This window comes from Cydia pomonella, chromosome 9, assembly GCF_033807575.1.
Source record: "Cydia pomonella isolate Wapato2018A chromosome 9, ilCydPomo1, whole genome shotgun sequence".
In the NCBI taxonomy this organism is placed as follows: domain Eukaryota; kingdom Metazoa; phylum Arthropoda; class Insecta; order Lepidoptera; family Tortricidae; genus Cydia; species Cydia pomonella.
This window is the reverse complement of record NC_084711.1, coordinates 7,566,957-7,593,130: the sequence shown is the minus strand read 5'-3', so window position 1 is coordinate 7,593,130 and position 26,174 is coordinate 7,566,957. Positions and strand designations below refer to the sequence as shown.

The following is a 26,174-nucleotide window of genomic DNA, read 5'->3' as shown; positions in this document are numbered from 1 at the left end:
TCATACAGTCGGTGGCGAAACACTTTTCAATGAATGCTTTTCAAAACATTCACTAAACACTTAATTATTACTCCACGCTCTATAAACAATCAGTATTGATATTACCTAGTAAAATTAGCAAAACTTTTCGCCAAGCAAAATAGTGTCTCCTGGCACATTAATGTCAAATAACTCTTATTATATCAATTTGACACATTTGTAAGTGTAAGAATCGATCGATTTATGTAAATGTTTTTACATTTCTAGATTTCATGTGGTCATTGGGTGCTCTTCCTGACGGTAAGTTTACTGCATATTTTTTTACCAATGTCACTTCATTCTGCTATCCTGCATCTCTCAGATCATTTCTCATTGGAATGAACGCGTCTTTTATGTCTCTCGATAAACTTTTCGATGTCAATTAATAAACTTGTCCTAATTGGGGTTATAGAAATGGATTATGGCAGTAATAATTAACTCGGCAAGTCAGTTTAAGTGTTAGTAGGTGTTAGTACATTTAATTAATGAATTATGGAACATCAGCCTGTCGCGCTGTACGTCCATCTACCGCATGATGGATCGCGGAGCCTGACAGATACACTATTTTGATTGGCAATAATATGATAAACGATCCGGTATAGTAATCATATCAGCCGCTGTGGACGGGTCCGGCCATCATTCATTTAACATTTTATATTTGCCGGACTTTGTTGATATCGGAAATGTGATGAACAAGTAGATTTTTGAATACCTACATGTTAATGAAACCATGATACCATTGTTGTAGTTGTTTTAGTATTAATGTCATGTTTTGAAATAGTGTAATTATCTTTTGTTTAGTAAAAAGATACACATAGATAGTATTGTTAATGACATGCATCGCTGTAGCTGTTTAATAAAGCCGTCGATACTCCACTTACAGTGCGCAACATGAAACGATGTTTACAAAATATATTCAGCTGGACATTGTCCAAAACGATGTCGTACGATGAAGTATGTACGATACACTTACCTATGTTTTCAGTGAGACAGCTCTATTTTAGAATTGGGCCACCAGGACAAGTTTTAGGAACATAGAACAAGTTTTAAATATAACGGCCAAGAAAAGAGATTCGTCGACACATTTGTACTATCGATTCAAAAGTTTCAAAGAAAGCATGCAACCTGACAATTAACCTTTGCTTCTTACGGCGGAGCTTTACAAAGCGGGTGTTTAATGTATTTTGTTTGTTGTACAGGTTTCCCCGCAGCATACGCCGCCTACGCGGCAGGACGGAGCTATTCGGGCTATCCTAGCTTCGGGCTGCCATACCCTGCAGGTAATCCCTTGACGAGCTTGCACCACCAACTGTCCGGCAATCACTACCACCACTTGGCGACACTCTTGCCTTACCATCCGCTCGAGTTGAGCGGCGTCTACAATGTACACGCCATGCATCTGTGAACTCGCGCCTGCGACAATGCATTCCACTAACCGCTATCTTCCGGCGGCAACGATTCGCTTCCATTTGTCGCGCTACACTCGGCCCCGGTTCATTTGATATCTCGACCGTTTTGTAACTCGATAAACGAGAAGTGCGTCAGATATCGGATTAAACGGACCATTTGTCAAACGGTACAAGATACCTATAGTTGGATACATATTTCGAATCGTTGCCGTAGATTTATTTTATTTTCTTCTATCCCGTTATTAAAATGGCACCCAACTTAAGATCGCATCCGAGCACCAATTCTCGTAATTGTGGTGACTACTTCTAACTTGTGATTTCAACTAACTTGTTCTAAAACAAAACTTTCATTCGTGTAAGCTTTCGCTAACAACTTTTCTAACAATTTAACACCCTTAACAACGACTGAGCCATCTAGATAAATCTGCCAAGCTGTCAATTACAAAACGTCCATGTTTTGAGAAATGATGTTTATTGTTTATCTCCAGAATTTTGTCTAGAAAATCCGGCCAATCGTGAGCGCCTCGCTCGATGTTTACCGACGAGTCGCCCTAACGATTCTCAAATGCTACGCGTCGTGCAAACACTCTAGCGCAAATACCGTGTTTGCCTTCGCTCCACACACCCCCGCCCGCAGGTCTGCCCCCGCGCTCGCCCCGGACTAGTATCGCACAATCGCCAGCCCCTCATTAACAGCAAAAGCTTTTAAAAGAGATTTAAACAGATTCAAACAAAAGTACTGAAAAAGTGACGTCCTTTTTGCGGTGACTTCTATGTAAATCTCGAACAGACAAAAAAGAATTTCCTCTAATTAAACGTAGCCCTCCTGAGGTCGGTGGTAGAGCCCCTCGAATGAGGCCAGAATGTTAATTTTTGCTTGAAACTAACAATACTTTTGAGGTCAATGAGTTGCATCGAAAGACGATTCGATATAGAGCGCGAGTAGGGTTCCCTAATAAGTGCCGTAGCAGAGCACAGCTGTACAAATACTCTCCTCGTTATTTGTCCACACTCCGTACTTGAGCCGCCTTCGCTCCGCCATAATTGCGCCACTAAGCTTTGACTTTACACTTTTTTTGGTTCCAACACCGCCCAGCATACAGAATCCGGAAATGCGAAGGCAATTGAGAATTCTAACTGAGAGAATCGCACGTAAACCGTGGTTCAGTTTGTATTGGATTACGGTCTGTTTGGAGAACTTGGCGGTGGTCGATGCTATCGCAGCTGAGTCGGTGACCGCGCTTAGGGTAGTTTTTCTTTCGTACTAGTCGTACAAATCGTTCCGCGTTAATTATTGTCGAGTGAGCGTTTTATGGCACGCGAGACAGACGTTTCTACAGGGTGGCTCACAAAATGACACTGATTGTAGGCGTTCGTTTCGTTGTAAATATAATTTAACAATAGAAGCTACCCAATAATTAGTGTCTCATACGAACCTATTTATTTAATGGTCTTATTTAAGCGATTTAGCCGCTCGATCACGGTATAATCCAGATAAAGCTACTTATTATAAAAACAAAATAATATAATACTGTGGCCCTAGTGAAAAAGGGTACAAGTCTCTGGCAGCGCAGGTGTAAAGGGGTGTAAGTTCCATGTAACACTTATGCCCTTATACACCTAAACTGCCAGAGACTTGTACCCTTTTTCACTAGGGCCACAGTAGTACATTACGATACAAGTGCGAAAAATAGGAAATTCGAAACGAGTGGCGATAAATTAAAACACGACCGAAGGGAGTGTTTTAAATCGACACGAGTTGCGAATTATCTATTCGCACATGTATAATACAACATTTTACAGTACATATGGCCCTTTAAATGTTTGACACAGTAACGTAATATGCTTATTTGCACACTAGTGCGCTAAAGTAGCACCATATGTACTGTAAAAACACTTGTATATTTAAGTAGAAGATGAGTTATTGAGAGTGAAATTAAAAGACCGCGTATTCATACATGGTAGACGTTTTCGGCAAGGAGAAACATAATTTTCTTGGAAGCGGTAACTGTGAACCGACGGGCAGCCGTAATTGGCGACCGGCGACCGGCGCGGGCCCGCGACTGCAACGTGCGTATGCCGCGCGACCGCCCGCAATTAATGTACGTCCATTACGGCCATTAGCATTCCTCCGCCGACGCGCCGGCTTATTGGTAACGTCATCTGCAGCGATATTTAAGTACATAGTAAATTAATTACACCCCCAGACATACCTACATTACGCTGCTGAAATCATAATGAGATCGATGGCATGCGTTCCTACTATAATGTAGCATGTTGACTTTGACACAGGAATATTTATATTTTAACCTGCAATACGTATGAATATATGTACTGGAATAATGAAAAAAATAATTAATAACAATATTTTTAATAAAACATATTTAGATTTAAACCTATTTCGAAAAATAATAAGAACGTTTTCGCAGCTTTAACATTTTAATACATCGCTTCAGTTGCCAGAAAAGATGTCAGTCGCAAGGGCATAGTTTACACGTAGTTCGCACTACGATGGCAAATAACTTGGTGAAATTATTGTATGCTACCACGATGGCGAAACTGCTATCGAGAAGTAAAAAAATGTTGAATATTTGTATTCATCTCAGCTCCTAAGGTGCGCCAAACATTTAAGACAGTCACATTTAAAGCCATATAATACCTAAGTAGTTAATGACAGTGTTTGAAACTTGTAGAACTAATATTATGAAAACAACTTGTTGGTTTTTATCGGCCCGATTATAACTAAAAATACATGAAATATTCGATTCAGGCCGTATAGTTCTGAACATCAGGCGTGACAATAAAATTTATTTTTTCAAATATACAATGTAGTAAAAGCCACTGTCAACGCTAAAATATTGCAGTTATTACTTTTGCATTAAACAAGCTTAAATTTAACTTTTCAGGACTTCTTAGATGTGTACTTACTTAATACACGTAGATATAGATATACATAATTATAATAATAGATTTAAATTTAGTATCAATTTAGTTCTCTATAATAGGTAATATAATAGTTTTTATAATAACTAGACACAGGCACTTTGTAGTGTTTTTAATAGTCCATATATTCAGGAAATCTTAACTTTAACTTTGTAGAGGATAGTTTCGAATTCATTAGAAACTAGGCTTGACTGACGATAATACTGCTATTAGATTTCAAACATCATGTACCTTACCTACACGAGGCCATCTTCAAAGGAACTCGGTCTGGGCTATTTTTTTAGAAGATTTTTATGGAGCTAAGCATAAGAAGAATATGTTTCTTATTTTTGGCTACATTCGACTGCTTGTAGTAGCTCGTAGTAGGGGCTTCTATGTCCCAGTGCATGCATACGAAATGACGGGCATACGCCCGCGCCGTACTTTCGTACAATAAAATGAATAAAAGTCATTTGTCATTGTCTACGTTGTTTCATACATTATCCAACAATAATATTACAAGACGTGTTCTGTACCAAATGAAAGTTCTTATAGTTCTCTAATTCATGTGGAACTGATTTTTACGCTCCTTTTTCAAATCCAATGCTATTAGTAAACACACAGCTAAATATTGTTTAATTAACGTTGGATACCTATACCTACGCGTAGTATTATTGTTAGTCTGTATTTAGATTTGTCTTCATCTAAGAGTATACAGTTAGATAAGTAAAATAATATGACGTAGATAGTTAAGGGATAGGTTAGGTAGTCGAAGGTTACTTACTAGCCGTTAATTTCAAATTACTAAGTTTAGAGGATGAGTACTACTAACCAATGTACATTTAGCAGTTTTGTTATTTAGCTTCCCGTAGCTAGCCTAGTTTAGATAGTTTCTCACTTCCTATGCCAATCATATATAAATAATAATAACTTTATCGAGCTTGATAATATAATTTATTACTAAATTTTTATCTTGTATTCACTATAATAACTACATTAATAACTATTGTGTACTTTTGTTCAAAAAGTTATTTCCCTATTATAATTATATTTACACGGCTCTATATAAAATGAAGTAATTATAAAATTTATTGTTATTGTTGTATGATATTTTTAAATGCTACTATTTTATGCTCTTCTTCGTGTTATTGTTGTTATGGAGTGGTTCATTGTATTCATGTAACGATGCAACGAATTTTAAGGGCAGTAAAGACCGAACCACATAAGGAGTATGCAAAAGCATCCTCTTTGGTTCGGCTTTATGTTCCGCTCTCTTACGATATATCTAATTGTCAATTTTTCGTGGCGAGTATGTGCTTCATTGGCCATCGCTTACCAAACCTCGCAATTATTTTTTTCAAAATTTAAAGTGTGATATCCGAATTACTACATAACTATAAGTTAATATTTGATCATTAAATCGCTATCACCGAAGTGAGCGACCGTCCTTATCGCCATCCTCTAAACTAGTCATAAATAACAATAAGGTTACATTACAATAAGGTAAAAAGGTTCTCCTATTTAGGATAGAGCAATGTTATTAACTTGCAACTTTTGCATCAGTTCGTGTCAGTACCTACATCACCCTTGGAAGTATCATTGAAGCACTATGTACCAAACCGTACTCTGGGTAGCTGGACTACACATATTTACTCTGAGTTCCCAGTGCGTGTCTAGATGTACTAACGCCAAATGAAATATTCGTAAATAACCGTATGTTTGTGATAGTTTGATTGAATCAATAAGTGTAACACGAAATGCCCCCTCCCCGCATCGTGGCAGTGCGTGATGCAGATAGTTTGAATACGGGTACAAAAACCCAATAAAGCCAAGTCTATCGTTCCGTGTCTGTGCGTGCAAACAATTTTAAATACCCCGAAAACAGTAAACAGGAAACTATCAATTCCAAGTTTCCCCATAAAGATTCGATGAGTGGAGCCCCGGGCGATATACTCCGTTTTTATACTATTTCTAAGAGTAATGATATATTTTGGAAACGTTGTTTTTTTCCTTATGTTTATTTTTAAGTAGATCACCGAAGAAATTTTAGAACAATTTCGTATTTGTCAGTTTTTTTAATGTCGATTTACTTATTTGCACACATGTGAGTTGGTTTGAGCAGTCGGTGACCGCGTGGCCAGCTCTGTAGCTTTATGTTTTATTGCCGCAGGTGTAGTAGGAGTTATCCCGGCGGAAAGTCGGCTCTTGGTCGGCGCCGAGTACGTTAGCCCGGTGGTGCTTGGGCAGGGCTCGTAGCGCCTCGTCGGTCGTACTCCCGGGGAGCCCTCCACGTCGCTTTACCACTCCCTATTTCCACCACCACCCGTTAACGGCTCCCGGATACATCTAAGAACATAAATAAATCTTTTCTCGAACGAATATCTCTTTGGTATTATGCTCTCGGCTACCCCAACGCAATCGGTCCAGGAATGCAATGTCGCAAAAACTAAAGGTTCATAAATAACTTTGAGCCCGCCCGGATTCGCAGATGTGTGCCGATGATCGCCCGACTAGGTTCGCCCATATAGCCCGTTGCAAGTCTCTTGAGCAAATTTACTTCAAATTTAATCAGGAAACTGCGGTCTCCCTCAGGAAGTCATACCATTTATATAAAAATTAGATACCTATATTATAATAAATAGCGTCGTCAACGGCGCTTTACTTTTAACATTGTATTGTAAACAATTGTCAAATTCATATTTCAATAAGTCTATTTCTTAATAATAAGTCAATAGAAATATTCTTATCGCTGTTCTAACATATCGTCTTGTATATCATTATTCATAAGTTTGTCATATTGTGAAGTCGCTATATTTTAAAATAAAGGAAATTGCCGTTGTATAAGCAAAACGTTTATCGTTTATTGTCCAATTGATCGTTTTGTAATCGAGGTCAATCGTGGCCTCACTTATTTACCGTTCGTTCGCCTATCGATTGCGTCCAAAATAACTGGAAGAGATAGTGTGTTAGCGAGGAGTTGGCTAGAGAGTGGTGAAGTTACATTGCTCCTTACATGGGTTCAGAAAAGCGCGCCGCGGCCGTAATTTCAATGTGTTCTAACGGTGGCTTTCGTTTTCTGACTCATCCAATGCGGCACTAGCAGCGTGGTGTCCGCGGCGCGCCGCTGCGCAACCGGCCGGTAAGCGTGCAACTTGCTATCCGAGCGCATGCACTAGTGACGTCACCGCCGGAGACGCCCGGTGACCGCTGCCGCCACCGCCTCGCACGCGTAACTCGCATTCCTTGCATTCTACACGTTCACTCCTAGAATGCACTATCTACGTACCGAAAACGCCTACACTATCTAATTCGGCCACTTTAATGCTTTCAACTCAAAACTGAATTATTGAACTTCGCCTTCCCTATAAAATATTGCCCAAATTGTATCTACAATGACAGCGGATTAAAATATCTAGATGTTTTAAAAAGTCAATGGCTCAGCGAAATAAGCGCATTAAAACAAAATCCCTTAAAGGGTCACACAGCCGTCGGGTTCAATCCAAATAATTAGCTGGCGAGGCGGCGAGTGGCCGCGTGTCGCGAACTGTGCCAACTCCATTTGTAATTTAAGATATTTGACCGTTAATTGTGTTAGTAACTGTTACGTTTAGTGCTTGTTGCTTGGTCGCAACGTGGCTCGAGACGCCGGCTACTTTTGACCATTCTTAGTCCATCATGTATATATATAGACATAGCTTTCGACCATAGCAACCAGCGACCATCCATCGCTGTCTTAGATCACGATTGCTGTGTTTGGATGGGTCAGAATTTATGATTTAGTTTGTTGTGTTAGTTGATTATCTATTTTATTTTATGGATGTCTATAGATTTTGACTATAAACACGCTAGTCTAGCGAGCTCCATCGCCTATAAACTTTTATGTAGTGTTTCACCGAATGGAAGTGTGTCCGTGGGACCATAATGGTGACTATTAGCATACTAATCTCTTCTAGTTAGTGTTCAGTTGAGCGCACGAATTCAGTGCAGAAACCCGGGATGTTTGCGTAGTAAATCCTTTCTCCCCTGCATGGTCGGTCAGGTAGCGCTCTCATGCGCATTAGCCACTCGTCTCCTTGCGTCAGGTTTCTGGTAACACCAATTCCCCAGCCAAAGCCTTGACGTTCTGTATTGTAATAACACTCGTCGACGTAGCTTTCTCTATCTCTACACTCCACACTGCTGCTGTTTTACACCGTAAGCATTAATTCCTTTCATATCCCTGTAAGGGATAAAGGATTTACGAACGCCATAGCACAAATAGTCGAGTATATGATATATGAGTGAGCATAAATAAAAAAAAACTGTGAAGAGAAAAACAAGAGATACAGCAGTTTGGTGAATGGAGTGTGACGACGACGAAATTAGGGCGAGTAATTTTCTATTTGAACTTTATCGAGTTGATCAGTATTATACCATTTTGAAAATATAGAATAGTTTGGTTATATCATTGGATATATTGTTGTTAAAGTTTCATACATTAAAATCCAAGTGTGGTAGATCTTCAATAGATAAACATTATGATGAATTAGCTTTTAGTGAATTCTCATAGAAACTAGAATAGACTAAGAAATAGAAACATTTAAGCGTGTCAAAGTAATCAAAAGTCTGTAGATATGTTACCGTTATTAACCAATTTTAAACTAGAGGATTTTTAACCGGTATAATAGTCTAGATTGTTTTCAAATTATTGTGGACTATTTGATTTTATGTAATTTAGCAAAGCTTCAAACTAGTTTCAGTATTAGGGCCACTTGTATTTTATGCAAAATAAAAGGATGGCAAAACTTTGCTTTTATCAGTAATTGATACAGTTGGTAGCTGTTCTTTGTAAATGACTAGATAGAAAAATGGTCAACATAATTTGTGATTGGTGGTGCAAACTCTTTATAGCGTGTTGAATATTATTGTTTAGTTTTAAGATACATAGACTTAGACTGTATTTTGAATACTGTTGTGCCTTAGGTAAATTGTATTACAATGTTAAAATTAATTCAAAAATTGCAACTAGAATAGAAACATTCTTTTTATAAAACTAGTCTAGAATAATTCTGCGTTATTTTACTATTGTAGTTTACAATGTATGTAGTGGTAAATCCAAATTAATGGAGAGTAACGTTAAAATTTGTATTAAAATAATGTAGAAAAAATTTAACAAATATTATAGATAGTAATCAATTAAGTAGATATTTTGAGTACTTGAAGCGTGTGTAAAGGGTTTTTTACCAAAAATGTTTGTCTGTTTCATTTTGCTTCTTTAATGTCGCTTTACTTGTACTGATTAACATTCGTGTCCATGACTGAACCAGGGTGACGTAGGTGCGCATGACCGCGCCAAAGTAAACAGCTTATTGAATTAGCGGCGAGCCGCACTAAAATATAGTCCGGGGAGAGATTTAAAGAAAGGACGCATGCTTCTTTGAATTACAAATCCGGGCGTTGGCGCGTGCGCGATGGCCACTCCTCGGCCACCCAGCATAGAAATTCGATTAATTTGCAATTGAGATAAGTCCCAACGGCTAAACCATCGCGAAACCCGCAAAGCGTATCATCTCGAGGAGTTATTGATGGCGCGTATTAAATATACGTTTATGGCAAGACGTGTGCGGACGAGCCTCCCGTAACCGCTCATATAAAACATTTCAATCCGCCGGTTGCGAAGGTCGGTAGATGCGCATATGTTATCGACGAGTGATGCCCTCCGCGATTACGAGCATCGCTGTGGGGCGTTAACTTACGCTCCTTTGTTGCAACTGCATTGCTGCTCCAGAGACCTTTGTTTTATTAATGCTCCTTAGAAATGTAGAATGCGGTTATTTTATACATTGTGGTACAATATGTTTTATGTATAAAGCGATGTACGACACATTATTTATATATATATATATATATATATATATATATATATATATATATATATTATACGTATTAACTCCGCACTTTGAAAGCATAAAGATACGCCGTAACAAGAATTTGTAAGTCTAACTCAAAGTAAAACTTTCCCACACACCATTTAACTCAAAAACTCCGCAACACACCATCCAAATATTTTCATGTAAAACTTTTTATATTGCGTGGAGGATATAAAAAGCTGGCACTTGTAAGTAATATAGTAGCTTGAAGGGCGGGTGTTACGCGAGTACGCCCTGTGAATATTCCCGTTCGACCGTCATCCCACTTCTGAAGAAGAATTATTAAGTTTCCCCCGAACTTCGCAATTATGAAAGTTCGAATAGCTCTCGCAGGACGGCTCCTGAATTTATAGATGTGTGCCATCACCTGCAAGGTAAAACATCCTTGGTGAATATTAGCACATCACTCATGTCGTTAACGCGCTGACCCAAGTGTGGGGACTTGAGACAGCCTACATTTTCATTAACAGATCGAGATTTTAAATGTGAATCTTAAAATCTTAAGAGATAAGACGTCTATGCGTTTTACTAAGTACACAGGATACAAGTAAAATGGAGGCGTGTTCCGATCGTAATAACAGGTTATGAATGTCGATAAATAGAACCATACTTAGATACATAGAAAACATCTATAACTCAGGAACAAATATTTGTGATGAACACACAAATTAATGCCCTTTCCGGGACCTCTTGCTTCGTGGGCAATATCAACTAGATAGGCTGGGAGGCAATTTACCGTATTACAATCAGAATACACCTCCTGTTTTCTTACAATCACTATTTTAGAAATAATAATAATTTGTTTCGCAATTTTCTAAAGCATTTTGATTGAACACATGTCTGAGATATATAAAAGTATTACATTAATTTGATTGAGAGTATCATAAAGTAAATAGTGGTTGTTATATCCTGTCCTATATAGTTACATTTTATAACACAAACTATTACTGTTTTTTTGAACATTTTATACCAATTATCTAAGTAGATTGCTACTGCTATAGGATAGGACAAGCACTTTTTTTCTCATGTGTGTGCCTGTTGCCGTTTGTTGTTCTTCGTGCTTGCTGTAGTCGATTTCGAAACCAAGACAGATCGCAATTTTATCGTAATTCCCACAAGTTTCCAGTTGGAAGTTAACGTCGAACGCAGATATGACCGGCATTAGAACTAACAACAGAGTTGCTTCCCCGTGCTTGTAAACTGAATCGTAAATTATTTGAGGTCGGCGGACTCGGATCCTGGCGGTGACTTTGATCGCCACCGACTCATGGGCTATGATTGAGACGGATAAATAAAGATTTATGGCACTTGACTGCCATTTTGCGGCTAGATTATTATGGCTGAACGATATAGCTATACAAATATTACCAGTGTCGGGGATTGAGAACCGCAATATAAACCAAACAGACAGCATGCAATAGGAAGTTGTGGAACAATCGCATAACGTAACTAAATATTTTCAACTCAATGTTTAAAATGCTTCACCACCTCGTATCATCCCTTGAGCTCTCGATTCAAACATGAGAAATAAATATGATTTCCGCAGAAATATAGGTTTTCGTTATAAATAGTGCTACTTAAATAGAAAGCCTACCTATTTCCTAAAGTAATGGGAAAAAAATGAAGTTTGACGGATCGGCGCGCTAACGATCAAAGGACGTGTCTGAACTAACACTCCACTTCATATTTGGTACACAGCAACCCTAAAATAAATAGCCTCTCGCAACGCAAAGTAATGTTATTAAAACGTGTCAGCATTTTAGTACGAGCAGAGGCGCGCCGAGCAGGGCGCGAGCGAGAACGGAAGCGGGCGCAGCCGCGGGCACAAACGGGACGCACGCCGTCCGCCCGGCTCGCGACGCCATCTATCATTCATCCTCCATTACTTATATTGTACTTTTTTCGCAAAGTCACTCGCAGGCCGGTAATCACCTGGTGCGACCGCGGACCTCCATTTTTCACACCAAATGATAACTCGCGCATCTGACAAAAATTAAATTTGTCGTACAAGCCTAGGGCTAATGGTAACACTATGAGCAAGCAAAAAACGACAAGCGAATATTAATCGACTACTTGATAAGTAAGATTCCTGTCAAAATAAGCATCCACTCATTTTCATAATATATGTAACTGAAATTCACTGAAAATCGTCGTAATTTGCCTAATTTGGTAAGCGGAATATCAAGTTAGTCTCAGACGGAGAATAAATCACTGGCACGTGGACATATTGCGTCCGCAGCCCGTCGCAATCGTTATGCACCCGCCGCCGTAGTCCGGCAAGCTGTATCAAAGTTACCCCCGCGGAATGCGTAAGCCGCGCGGGCGCGGCGTCAAGACGCTGCGACGTGCCCCGTATGCTAATGCCTTCCCTATTCAATAAGCACACCGCCGCGTGCCAGCGAGAACTCACGTCGGATAATTTACTGGATAGTTTGTAAAAGTTTTTTCGCCCTCTGTGATTTATACCCGCGAAACTCGGAGTACTCTTTTTCATTTGAATGCACGTGACATACGTGATATTTTTTGTTCCTACATAATCTGAGTCCGGGGAGTCTTCCTTGTCGTCATTCGTCAGCACGGCATCTGTCTCCAATGGCTAAATTATTCATGCATTTACGCGCTCCAACTTTATCCGCTCTGGAGAACTTTAATATTGAGTTGGGATTACATCGATAGTCACTTTACCGTTCAATATGCTAAATTCAGAAAAGATGAGGTGTTGCGAGCGAGGTGGCAAGTTTTTGAAATTCAAAAATACGATGGTTCAGTCATGGATGTGTGTGTCACTAACGAGAGTGCGCGTCACTCAAACGTGGAGCGAATGCGAACCGTGTGTATGTTTGCAGTTGACCTGACCAACGGCCAATTGACACCGAACAACAACACACCGCTGCTCGCGCAGGCGCTCTCAGGTGAGCACCCGCTCCCTCCGCCTGCAATCCTGCGCATGTACTTCAATAACCACATAAACACGCCCATTTCACCACTATTAACACTTCGCACACTAAATCTAAAGTTTGCTTTTGTACTAACGCATCGCAATGTCGCAACAATACAATAGGGCGTTGTCAAAACACGTAAAAAACTAGACGCTTAAAGCAGTTAACTAATTTTGTACCAACAGGTTTAACAATTCACACGAAATAATACAAAATTTCATAACACTACGTTGGTCGCTTGAGAGCTCAGTGTTGTAGTTATTTGTGTCTTTTAATGTTGTGTTAGTCGTAATTGTCAACTACATTTCTGTTTGCTTTGTCACATTAGATGTTCTGTACTAGTTACCTACTTACGTCGAACTTTATTTGGTCCAATAATTACCAACAATACACCAGAACGGAAACAGTGTAACGACTACTTGTTTCGCTTTTTCTTATCGTTTTGTTGAACTAATTTTCTTTTTGTTCTGTTAGTACGTATGTTAGGTAATACATAAAATGTTACACGATTTTCATGACTATACTAGCCTCGTCTAATGAAATACTAGACTCATCTAAAAAAAAGGCGCGTTTAAATTGTTAAAAACTTCTGAACCCCTTAATGGTTTAATTATATTTTTATAAAATTTTTGCTTGTAGAGTTCTGATTATTTTTAGATATGTATACAATAAAAACAAGTAGTTAAATGAACAGCTTTACTGTTAATCCTGAACTCCTTAACCCCTTTTATGACCACGGTGAGAAGAGCCAAACCCCCGAGAAACAAGTATGTGATGAATTCCTAGTCTTTTTATTTTGGGCCTCGGGAGTCTCCAGGCGCTATCAAGTTTTCCCCACATTAAAGGGATTACACGAGCACGAGAATAACACTACGATAGTTAAACTGGTGCACTTACACATACATACACACATGCATGCTGGATGGTGATCAGAATATAAATGAGATAAGCCGTAAATCTAAATGATTCACTAAATACTCAAAATGATTTTCGAATCGAGTTTTCTGGCCGTAAGTCTATAGGGGCTATAACACATTACATATCTCAATATGACACAAAACTTACACACAAACTAGCTAGAAATGGCCATGCAAGTAGCCTATGAGGCAGGATAAATGTACGGTCGAAAGTAATAGTTACAGTTTTGTAAAATTTTAAGTAAATCTAAATGTATTAATTTTCACCGTAACTTATAAACATATAGTTACCTGCCTAGAACTATTTCTAACAAAAACGAGGGATTGTTAAAATATTGAGTACCGTTTTGTCAATCACTCCCTTATTATCTAGATAAGGTTTAGGTATATCTATAAAATCATGTAATCAAACTGTTAAATTTTAGACATTTTTTGATCTAAATGCAAGTCATTTCTAGCTAACGAACGAGCTTAATGGTGGTTAGTGTAATTGCCTGCATAAACTTTCTGAAGTATGAATTACGCCGGGGTAAAAAAAATGTTGTCCCATTACATATAAGATTATCGTGTACCGGGTAATATGAGTACATAATTATGTTTGAACTAAATTGAGTATATTGTCATTAACTACTTCGCTCTGTTTAGGTACAAGTTGCATCCTTCTATTATAATCTCTAAATACAAACCGGCATCATAGTATGCAAATATTATGTACAATTTACTCGTTACTACGAAGGGACAACAAGTTCTCCGATTTAATCCCATAATAGAAACAAGACATAACGTATGTAAATGTTTGACGCCACTATTTCTTTAAAAACATTTGATACTTTTAAAATTGGCCAATCACTGCAAATTATTATAAAATTAAAAGGTCTTGCATAAAAATAACCTAATTATATAATTTATGAGCTCAACTGCTTTTGGCGGTTTTTTATGATTTAAAAAGGATTGGGTAAGCCGTTCTTTTGCACAATCGATTATTAAACGAAGTCTAAGGAGCTTAAAAAATGGAATTTATCTTTCACTCCTCTTATAATAATTAAAAATTCAAACGGAGAGGTGTACAAATATCCAGGGCGGAAAATGGGGACTACGTTTGTAGAGCATCCCCTTAAGACTCACCACACCGGTTGGATACCATTGAAAGGACCACTGTTCCATGTGAGCCCTTAGGCCTGTAATCATTTTAATTGGCGATCAGTTCGAGTTCATACATTACGCTGTAAATGCATGAATGCGCATTTATCGCTGATCAAAATAACTATGCAGGTTGAGCAATTCAAATAGAGCATTCAAGGAAATACCGATACACAGACAATTATTCTTAGTTGTCATGAGGCCGAATTTGGAACTAGAAAATATGTTTTTCTTAATTATAAAACTACACTCAAGAATATTAAGAGCCAATTAAGGAATACCTCACCCTTCAACTACGCCTTCATTGTGTGCTTCTGCATCCACAGTGATGAACAACTACCAAGCGGCAGCCGCCGGATTCGGGCCGCCAGCGTCCCCACACGCCGCCAGCGGCCGCGCCGGCTTCCCCGCCGCCAGCTCGCCCGGGCCCGCGCTGGACGTGTACGGCTCGGCCGCGGATAGCGTCGGCTACGTACAGGCGGCCAGCCCCCAGCCCTCCGGGTTCCCCGCGATTGCAGTCAGCCGCGCGCCCCTCAATTACACCCCGGTAAGATCCTGGTGCATTCATTTTGATCGGAGCACAATAGTACATTATTGTCGAGGCTTGGAAGTAGCTACTTGTTGACTGAGGATTCGTTTTAAATGGACGACCTTGGGACTCCGTATAATTGAATTCGAAGCCAACCGAGTCATATATAGTGTTTTTCTCAAAAATGGTGCAAGAAATATAAATATAACAAAAGTATTTTACAGACGCTCTTACGTATACACATATTTTCACAGAAAAGTAAAATCAGAAGTGTATTTTTCTGTCGAAAATATTTGAGCAGCAGCAAATAGTCGCGGTACCAACATTAAAATATTATTATTATAAGTACTTATGTACTGATCATCTGTTTGGCTGTTTAATGGACCTATTTGCTATGGTGTACCTGCTTTTATTTGATATGGGCTATGACTATTTCAACTTATTTAAAGTTTGGAATTCGACAAATAATGGAATTAGTATGAAACATTGCAGCCCTGAATTCGAGAATTCAATGTTTTTAATTTTTGACTGACCATAAACGACGCCCCATGCGACCTATTTATTAACCGACTTCAAAAAAGGAGGAGGTTCTCAATTCAAAAAAGGAGGATATCTCCGAAAATCGTGAACCGATTTTCAATTTTTTTTTTAATCGAACGGGTATAACCCCGAGATGGTCCCGTTGGCACCAAGTCGGGGTCTGATGATGGGATCTTGGAGAAATCGAGGGAACTCTTCAAATGTTATAGGTACATGTATGGCGCTTTTGGTAATTTCTGAAGTCGGTTATATTTTTTGTTAAAAATAAAAAAATTGTTAAAATTAAAAAAAGTTTTTAACCGGCAAAGTCGACTTTGCTCTCCATTTTTGAGAAAAAATATTAACAGGTTAAACTGATTGTAAAACTGGAAAAACGTATGGAATATCTCTGTTCATAAAAACCCATACTACGGAAACTATTACACTATTGTTACTTAATCGTGATGACTTACGAATCTTCTTTTTTCTCCTTGAATCCCGGCTTTTTGCTACAGCTCATGGGTGTCTGAGATCCGCTTGGCAACTAATCTCAAGAATTGGCATAGGCACTAGTTTTTACGAAAGCGACTGTCATCTGACCTTGCAACCCAGAGGGGGAGGGGGAACCCTTATTGGGATTACTCCGGTTTCCTCACGGTGTTTTCCTTCACCGAAAAGCGACTGGCAAATATCAATAGTTATTTGTACATATCAATAGTTGTTTGATATTTCTTCGAGTGCTTATTTTGAGTCCCGTGCAAGTGAATGATTCTAGAATCTTGAGCATAGTAAGGGACTTAAAAGCGCACGAGATGTAAATAACTTTGATCTCATGTAGTACACAAAACTTTTCACAACAGCAGTGAGAACATATTTGGAAGGTACACAAATACAACCTGAAAATATGTAATCCGTCTTCATCACTATTTAATTCATTTTTTTTAAAGTATTACAACAATTAAGTTTAATTGCCGCAACAAAAACAAAACGAAAGAAATTTCAATAAAATAATACGGAAATAAAGGAATAACAAACATCAATGGGGAAGGCGGCTGCCAAACTTTGCTACTAGGTGGCGCCACTAGAGTTTGTGACATGACATTAGTTTGGCCCTACCTTTTTTCTTTGAATAAATAAATTATCATAATAGTTAATGGAAACATGAGTTACCACAATCAAATAAGTTTTGTATTAATTTAATGAGATATTCATGTACCGGTCTAAATAGTTTTTTAATATTAGACATGATCAGAGGTGGGAGCTTTGAATCTGCATTGATATCTCTGTTAGAATTTACATCACAGGCGAATTCTGTTGGCGCCTCATAATCGACATTTAATGCTGGATTCATTTGAAAATTACTATTTTGGTCGTAAAATGCAATTTTGCTCACTCTTATTAAGCAGAAAATTACCCTTGTTCGAGCTGCTGACGTGAAATAGTTATTTGTACAACAAGAGAGCAAAGTTCGATATTTCTTCGAGTGCTTGTTTTGAGTCCCGTGCAAGCGAAAGATTCTATAATCTCGCTACGCTCGTGAATCTAATTTAGAATCTTGAGCGTAGTAAGGGACTCAAAAGCGCACGAGATGTAAATAACTTTGATCTCGTGTAGTACACAAAATTTTTCACGTCAGTCAGCCATCAAAAAATACAACCTGAAAAAATGTAACCCAGACGGACGGATCACTATTTCACTCATGTTTTCTGAAGGTATTCTAACAATTAACTATAATTACCGCAATAAAACAAAACGAAAGAAATTTCAGTAAAATAATACGAAAATAATGAATTAACGAACATCAATTGACAGTTCAAACGACAACTTTTTTTTGTAAAAAAACCGTGAGCAAAATGCGATTTTGCTCACTGTTTTTAAGCAGCAAATTACCCTTGTTCGAGCTCCTGACGTGAAAATGATATTTCGTACATAAGTTCCGAAAAACTCATTGTTACGAACCGGGCTTTGAACTTGCGGCCTCTGGATTTAAAGTCGCACTCTTACCACTAGCGCTTCCAAAACTTACAAAACTAATTTACACAAACACTAACGATCTTCGCTTACTTTATGTGTATTAAGAGGGGGTTAACGCAAAATTGCAGTTTTTTATTGAAGTTTTACACGTTTGAATTAACGGTAAATGCCTTAAAAAATCACTCAGAAATTAGACTATTCTTGCTAGAGGAGACTCTAAGCCAAGCCTTAAAAGGGTAAAGTTGGCTCGATAGAAAGAAATCACGAAAAAATGACTGATTTTCATTTATTTTGAATTGTATATCATGACCCTGCATACAATAGGGAGCGTGCATGAAAATAAATGTGATGTTTATGGTTCCGATGTAGCCCACAAGATGGCAGAACCTACCATGCACAAGAAAACACGTGACGTGTAAATGTACATGTTTAATATTCCGATTCAGGTCACAAGATGGCAGACCCTCCAACGCGCACAGTCCCTATACCTGTATTGACTAGCAAAATTTCAAACAGAAGTATACTTTCAGAGATATTGACGCAAAACGTCAAAATCCGCTTGAATCCGGAATCTTCCATCGCAAGTTACGCACGGCGTGCCTAATCTTCTATTCCTTTCTAATTTCGTTGCTTTTCGCCCTCTTTTAATAAAAATGTAGATTATCTTCAAAGGGCGTTTCAGAAAATAGTGTACCCAATTATCGTAAGTTGTTAAGAAAAGTTACTCGCTGTCAGTTTTGTAACGACAATTAAGCGTGAAATCTTTATGGGGATCAACTTTTAGCCTTTTTTAGGGTTCCGTACCCAAAGGGTAAAACGGTACTCTATTACTAAGACTCCGCTGTCCGTCCGTCCGTCTTTCCATCTGTCACTAGGCTGTATCTCATGAACCGTGATAGATAGATAGTTGAAATTTTCACGGATTATGTATTTCTGTTGCAGCTATAACAACAACTAAAAAGTACGGAACCTTCGGTGGGCGAGTCCGACTCGCATTTGTTCGTTTTTTACATTGGAATATCGCTTATAGTTTATGAAATGAACACCAAAACCAATTTTTTTATTGAAACTTAATGCTTAATTATCATTACAAAACTGACAGTGATTAACTTCTCTTAACAACTCACACAAATTAGGTACAATATTTTCTGAAAACTCCCAAAATCATTAAACTTGTAACATCTTTCAAACTAAAATGGTTTTGACGCTTAAACTTATGATATAAGTATTTATTAATACTATGTTAACTGTGTACACTTTTATTTGTAATTAGGTATGCTATTAATTAACACATTTATGTTTATTGAAGAGTAAACATATTTTTATTGATTGAATTATTAAAAATCTGTTCCTACCCTTATAATAGATATTAGAACCTATGGGTAGGGTAGTGAACAAATTAACCATTTAGTATTTTCATCACGGACAAATGTTAAAACTTGTTAACTTTGTTATTAACTTTTTTAATTTATTACATCAAGTTCAAAAATGCCTATTCCAATGCCGATTCAAACGACAGCAATTCCTAAAATTGTCCTCGTTTGGGAAGTTTCAACTGTCACGGAATTCAAATTAATGCTTGTTCTGTTTTGTTTTCTTCGGAGCTTTTGATTCGTGCTTCGAGATGTTGAAATCATTTTTACATTTTCTTTATAGCCATAATCATTTGCATAGCCCAGGAAAATGCCGAGCTGGTTTTAAATCTCAAAGCGTTGTGAAAAAAAATTGGTTAGCAGTTAGTCGGTGTGTCGAAGAGCGGGGCAGGGACACGCGCCGCGCGCGCCACGAGCTGCGCGCCGAGCACCGCAGACGCAATTAGCAGCCGACGGCACTCTAAAATTTTAGCGAGACGGTCCAATCTCATTATGGAACCGATCTTCCTTGTCGCTCTTAAAGCATAATCACCATAAGTTAGCGAGCGAGTGAAGCGTGAGAGATGCGATTATAAAGTGTTCCGAAATATGAGCGGGGCGAGCGGGCGGGGCGGCAATCTACGCGGTGCAGTGCCGCGGGTAATGGCTTTTTAAAACTGCGACCACGCTCCATAACTGCTTCCCTGAGACGCCATCAGTCTTCATTGCTTGTCGGCGCCCGCCAGCGCGGCCGCCGGCGAGATCTTAACTCCTCACGTCTTCGTATCTCGACCACATTTTTCAAGAGTGGAAGCTCCTTTCATTTGCTGGATACTTAAACCGAAAACGGCCTAGTGCTAATGATGGACAGCTAATGACTTAAGTTGACGTAGACTTACGAGCTAATGTTTTTCGACGCTTAATTCGGGTAGTCGGATGGTATAAGCTACCCTTCCGTTGCAGGCGCGTCATATATCAAATGGGATATTAACTCAATCGTCCGTAATCGCCGGGGCAAAACAAATATGTCGCTAATGAGAGAATGAACGGTCCAGGCGTCGGGCGGGCCGCGGCGCATGTGGTTCCCGGGTGTAAAACGGTCTTATTAGGTAACGGGAGTGCCCCCCGGGCAATAACAGTAAATCAAGGAGAACAAGCGGTGTAATTACCGTTGGCGAGCGGTCGCGCGCAGCTCTAACTCATCCACTCACTGTTTTTATTTTGTTGGCCACCAAGCCTCTACCGCTCTATCGACTGCGAACACCAAACTTACTACCTTTAAATCTGTCCCCTGAGAGGATAATGTTCGACTGAACGCTTTATACTTCCATTCAATTATGGCTTGCAGTTCGGCTTTATTTTAAAACTGGATCGAAACGGATAGGGCATTAAGTGCAATGTCGAAAATTTTCCTTACGGATTAAAATAAAATTGGATTAAAACAAAGTACTTGATAGCATTTTCTCCTCATTTCAGGGACCCCTGATTCCTGCGGCTTTTACCAATGGATATCATTGAAAGTGTTGCAGCACTAATATTATACGTAAGTATTTTTAACGTTAAGGTTAGGTGTTGATGTCAACTGTAGCTGTATTACTGTCGCAGCATCGTTGTTGCCGTCGGTGTACCTGTCAATTTCCTTGATAAAATAAGCAACGTTTGCCGCCGCATTGCTGCCGCGGTTATGCGTTAATTCCGTCATTCAATTTATCAAGGAAATCAACAGATACAGCGGCGGCAACAACGACGCCTCAACAGTGATACAGCTGCAGTAAACTTCCAAACGTCACCTTTAAACTGATCATCCTCCTATACTTAGACTTTTATTTTTTATTCTTAAATATCTTGAACAAATTGTTTGCTATTATCTCATTCTAAATTGTGTATTAGGTAGTAATTAGTGAGGATATTGTAAAACACGAGTGGAAACGACTTTTGAGAAAATCCCAGGTTACTGTTAGTTTTAATATCTGTGTTGGTTTTATTGGATACCTTTAGAGTATATAAAGATTGTGTGACTTTCGAGTATGTGAAATGATATATGTCCTATGCGTAGGTGGCGAGCGGTGTGGCGTCGCGTAACGTCCCGCGGCAGCCGCCGCACGACACGTCTCCTCGACCGGCACCCGCCGCCCTCACCCCGCGCCGCCCCGCACGCCCACCGGGCGCCACCGCGTGCGCCGGCGACGGTCGTCTCATCCGTCCGACCACCGCGCGGACCGATCCGTCGACCGCAACCATCACTACTCCCCTCCTCTTTCCTCCTTCCTTAAAATCCACCCCCTGAGAAGACCTTGAGGAGACCCTGTCTATTGTAAATAATAATAATCTACTTTTTATCGTGTGAACGAGAGATAGTCTATTACTTAAACAGGTATTTTTTCAAACTTTTCTCGCTTTCAACTGTACCGTAGATGTGTTGTCAGAATATTAAAGGATTAAACTACAAAAAAATACATTTCATAATTATATAAACATGCATCTAGACAGTTAAATCGCAGGGAGATATATCTTCACTATTTTATTGTTCATAGTTAAATTACAGTTTTAAGATGTAACTTAATGTCCCTCCACGCGCGCGGGACCTTCGTTTCTAGATACAGAATTACTTGACATGTACTATAACGTCGCCCACCGAGCGCGTTTCACGGGTCACAATTTTTTAGGGACAAGCTTTTGTAATGAGTAGGAGTTTGATAAATGAAGAGCAGTTATGTATGGAGGTTCTAACGTGTCGCAAGCATGGCGGCGGCGTGCGTCGGCGCAGCGGGCCCGCAGCCCGGACGGCCACGTGACAATAAGCGAGGCGCGCCGGCTCGACGCACGCGCACCACGCTCATAGCTCGTCCACCAACACATATTTTATTCTATTTTTAATATTAATGTCAAATATTAACATAATTATTATACTACTATATATTACGCATATTTTACCTATGAATGTAATTATTTTTCGCCTAATTCGAATTGTATAAAATCACGTCTTTAAACCGCTGTTCCGTTTCAGTAGTTAACAACAGTTTCTCGATTACTTCTGTATAAGACTATGTTAGTTACGATTAAATACTACGTATACATACTTTCTAATATTTATGTATTATGATATAAATTTTATCCTAAGGATAATAATGATCATAGACGGTTCATAAGGACGGTCGGGATGCTAAGTCGGAACATTTCACAATATCTCTCATCGCGTTAAGATAATAATTCGTTTCTATCTTGTACCTTTAAAAGTAGGTATTGTAATTATAATAAATGACAATTTTGTGCATTATGTAATACATATTTCATTGTTTCTTACGATTGTATTTACCGTAATGTAAGACCACTGTTAATGAGTAATGAGGCGTCGCTAGATTGTGGCGTCACACCGTACTTAGTTGTATTTACAATTTTAATCAAATTATTAATAAACAATAAATTTTCGTACAGATAATAAAGTCACACGACACAAGCATTTCAATAAAATAAAGACAGGGATATCACAAAAAAGTAACTCAGCCAGAAGGCGCAGGTTCGAGGTAATAGATTAAATAAAAGTCAATTCATTAATCATATTCGTTAGGTACTGGAGACATTTTTATCGGCCACTTTTATCTAGTTTGCTGCAGACAGGCGCGTAGGTGGCGCCGTAGCTCGCTACGCCGTAGACGCGCTACGCGCCGCTACGCAGCCGCGCCTGCGCAGCCGCCTGCTCGCTACACACATGCACTCGGTTGCATTCATTCGTTCGTTATTTACTATTAATTACTATTATTACACATTATCTACATCAATTAAACATTAATATTATAAATCTAGGTATTAAATTTTAGGTATTATAATAAACAATCTTTTAAATGCTATTATTATATAAATACGTTATAAATATAAATGTTTCCTGTTACAAAAAAAAATATTGAAAATCATACGAAATAAATCAATATTCTTTTTAAAGGTGATTTATTACTTATGAGTATGTAGTTAATTGAATAATGGAGTGTTAGACGGAGTGCGCTCGTCGCCGGGCAGCGCGCTCGCTTTGCGTTTTTTCGTTCGTGCCGAGAGTCGGTTGCTGACGCGACGGTGGCAGCACCGCGCGCGCCGGCCGAGCGGCGCCGAGCGCGCCTGGGCCGGGCCGCACCGAGCCGCACACACCGCACCGCAGGAGACGCGACCGCGATTATGTTGTTAAACGTTAGCTAGGAAATTGATAATGAAATCGAAAGGTGTGAGTCTGTAGGACGGTCGGAAAATCGATATCATACCTAACAAATTAACGTAATTATTTGTTTTATATTTACGGTGTTATAGGTAATTAAGACATTTTTTCTTAGGATATTTAATTATTACGATGAGATGTTATACTTGTTAGGCCGGGCCGGCGGCGGCGCGGCAGCGCTCCCCTCCGCCGTCGGCCGACACATTCTCACTCTCACATCCTCACTCTAATTATATTTTCTTACCGACCTTTTTAATGTAGGAGAAGCGCACACGGCCGCTTGTCCCCGTGCGAGTACGAGTACAAACAAACATTTTAGTGAGAGACGTTCGTTTCGCCGCGTTCGTGAGAAGCCATCGGTTCGCCGCGATGCATCGAGACGATGATACTTACTATTGTATATAGTTACATAGTTAGCCGCATGTAAAAAGACGTTAGCCGATACCATCTGATCGAAATTAGACTCATTCGAGCTGCAATCAGGATTAGCTTGACGATGGATTAGTTTCATTGTTGTTGAAATGGTTTGTTGATACGGTATGTGAGATTGTTTCTTTAGTGTGACCCTAGTTGCTGCGGAAAGGCGCGGGAGATGCCCTAGCGGTACAAACATAGACACACTAGGATGGCATCGAACTTTCCAATCTATAAAAAGTATATATCAGTTTGATAGTTCGGCGCCGTGAACCGATGCCTCTATGCATGTGCCCTGGCGTTCTGCCGCTGCTGCACCGCTTTCTCGCTTCCTCGTATATGCGTTAGTTGATTTAATTCAGTCATCATTTTTAGAAATGTGATCTATATCACGATAAAGACTACGTAATAATAAGCGAGATCTCAAATTTATTTTAAAAATTCGTTGTGATCCTAATATTGCGACTTATCTTATATATAAAATTGAAAAGATAATTTTATATTTTGTATAAAATAACATTCTACATTATTTTACACTCGACCTACTTTATATTGTTATTAAAGATAATAATTAATTTTAATCTAATAACGTGACAGACTGGTAAAGTTCGTAGAGTCGCCGTGGCGGCCTTAGATCAAGTAGCTTTGCATATTCGGCGATGGCCAACTTAATGTTTCAAGGACCAAAGGTATACTTATTCGCGTAGAACCGGACGCGCATTGGCTCCGCACGAACCGACCCCAGCTGATCGGTTGTTTCATTGCACCATCAGAGCGTGTCTATCTATGGGTATGGAATATATGATGAGAAGTCACTTAAACAGCGGGCAGTGGCGGCCGCGGCGGCACCCCAAGCCAGCGCTCGCCGGCCGCTCGCGACGCGCAGGCAGCACGAGCCAGCGCCCCGCGCCCGCCGGGCGGTGACCGCGCGGTAACGGTCGCCGTCGCCGCTGCCGGCGCTCGCGCCTGTGTCCTCCCCCGCCCTTCTTCACCCGGCAACCCCGCCCCCCGCGCAACGCCGCCCGCTTGGTTTCGTTCTCGCGGTTACTTCTCGATTGCGTGCTTCGCGTGCTGACTGATTTTCTATAGCAATAAAAATCAATTACCTAAGATTTTACATTAAAATAAATTTGGATTTATATACGTTCGAATTTGGTGTCATGTACATTTAAAATATTAGAGAAAGAAGGATAACGATAGGCGAACGAGTCGCGACTGTTCGTCGCGACGTCGACGCAATATTTTCGTCATTTCTTCGTGTATTATATGTTACATGAATCTGTATACAATATGGATATAAATCATAATGATTGAATAAAATAAATAAATTAGTTTTTACGTCATCTCTTTACTAAAATAATGATATCAAAACATTTTGTAAAAAGCGGTGGGTATGTCCGCCGCCCCGATTCCGTGCACCAGTGCACTTTAACTTATGGGAATATTACATTATATAACGTACATAATACTATGAGATATATAATCATACAGCCTCTCGGGGCGCGCGTGTATGGCGATGTATGTATACACATTGTGCAATGTACATATACCTATTATGATACAATGATTTAAGACAAGGTTCACATCGTGCCGTGTGTATGTGGTAATAAATATAATATGGACATTGTTCAAACAATAACCAGTTGTTTCATTCTTTATTTCACCCCAGTAAGTACATCTACAAGACGGTAAATTATTTCTAGTTTGTGATGGTCTGATGATGGCTATTATGTATTGATTTTCTACCGTAACACTAACGAGTATACAGTCGACACTTAAAACATTACACCTAATATGTTGCTTCTAACTTGATTTATCTTATCTTATACCTTTAAACGAGCAATTCTTGTATATATATATTTCTGTGATCTCGGAAACGGCTCTAACGATTTCGCTGAAATTTGGTATATTGGGGTTTTGGGGGTATA

General features: G+C 39.3%; 1 protein-coding gene across 5 annotated transcripts in view; it reads left to right on the top strand.

The window, feature by feature from the left end:
- The window catches only part of LOC133521255 (RNA-binding protein Musashi homolog Rbp6), a 669,256-nt gene extending 643,371 nt beyond the window's left edge, over positions 1-25,885 (top strand). The window contains exons 10-15 of one of the 5 annotated variants that reach the window (XM_061856112.1): positions 247-279; positions 1,218-1,298; positions 13,105-13,170; positions 15,581-15,801; positions 21,105-21,171; positions 21,685-25,885. In XM_061856112.1, the coding sequence (XP_061712096.1) occupies positions 247-279; positions 1,218-1,298; positions 13,105-13,170; positions 15,581-15,801; positions 21,105-21,146 (443 nt within the window). In that variant the 3' untranslated portion in view covers positions 21,147-21,171; positions 21,685-25,885. Of the gene's footprint in view, positions 1-246; positions 280-1,217; positions 1,299-6,519; positions 6,729-13,104; positions 13,171-15,580; positions 15,802-21,104; positions 21,172-21,684 lie in introns of those variants that run through there. The other 4 variants (XM_061856113.1, XM_061856114.1, XM_061856115.1 and 1 more) reach the window with 4 other exon arrangements.
- Positions 25,886-26,174: the final 289 nt, after the last annotated feature.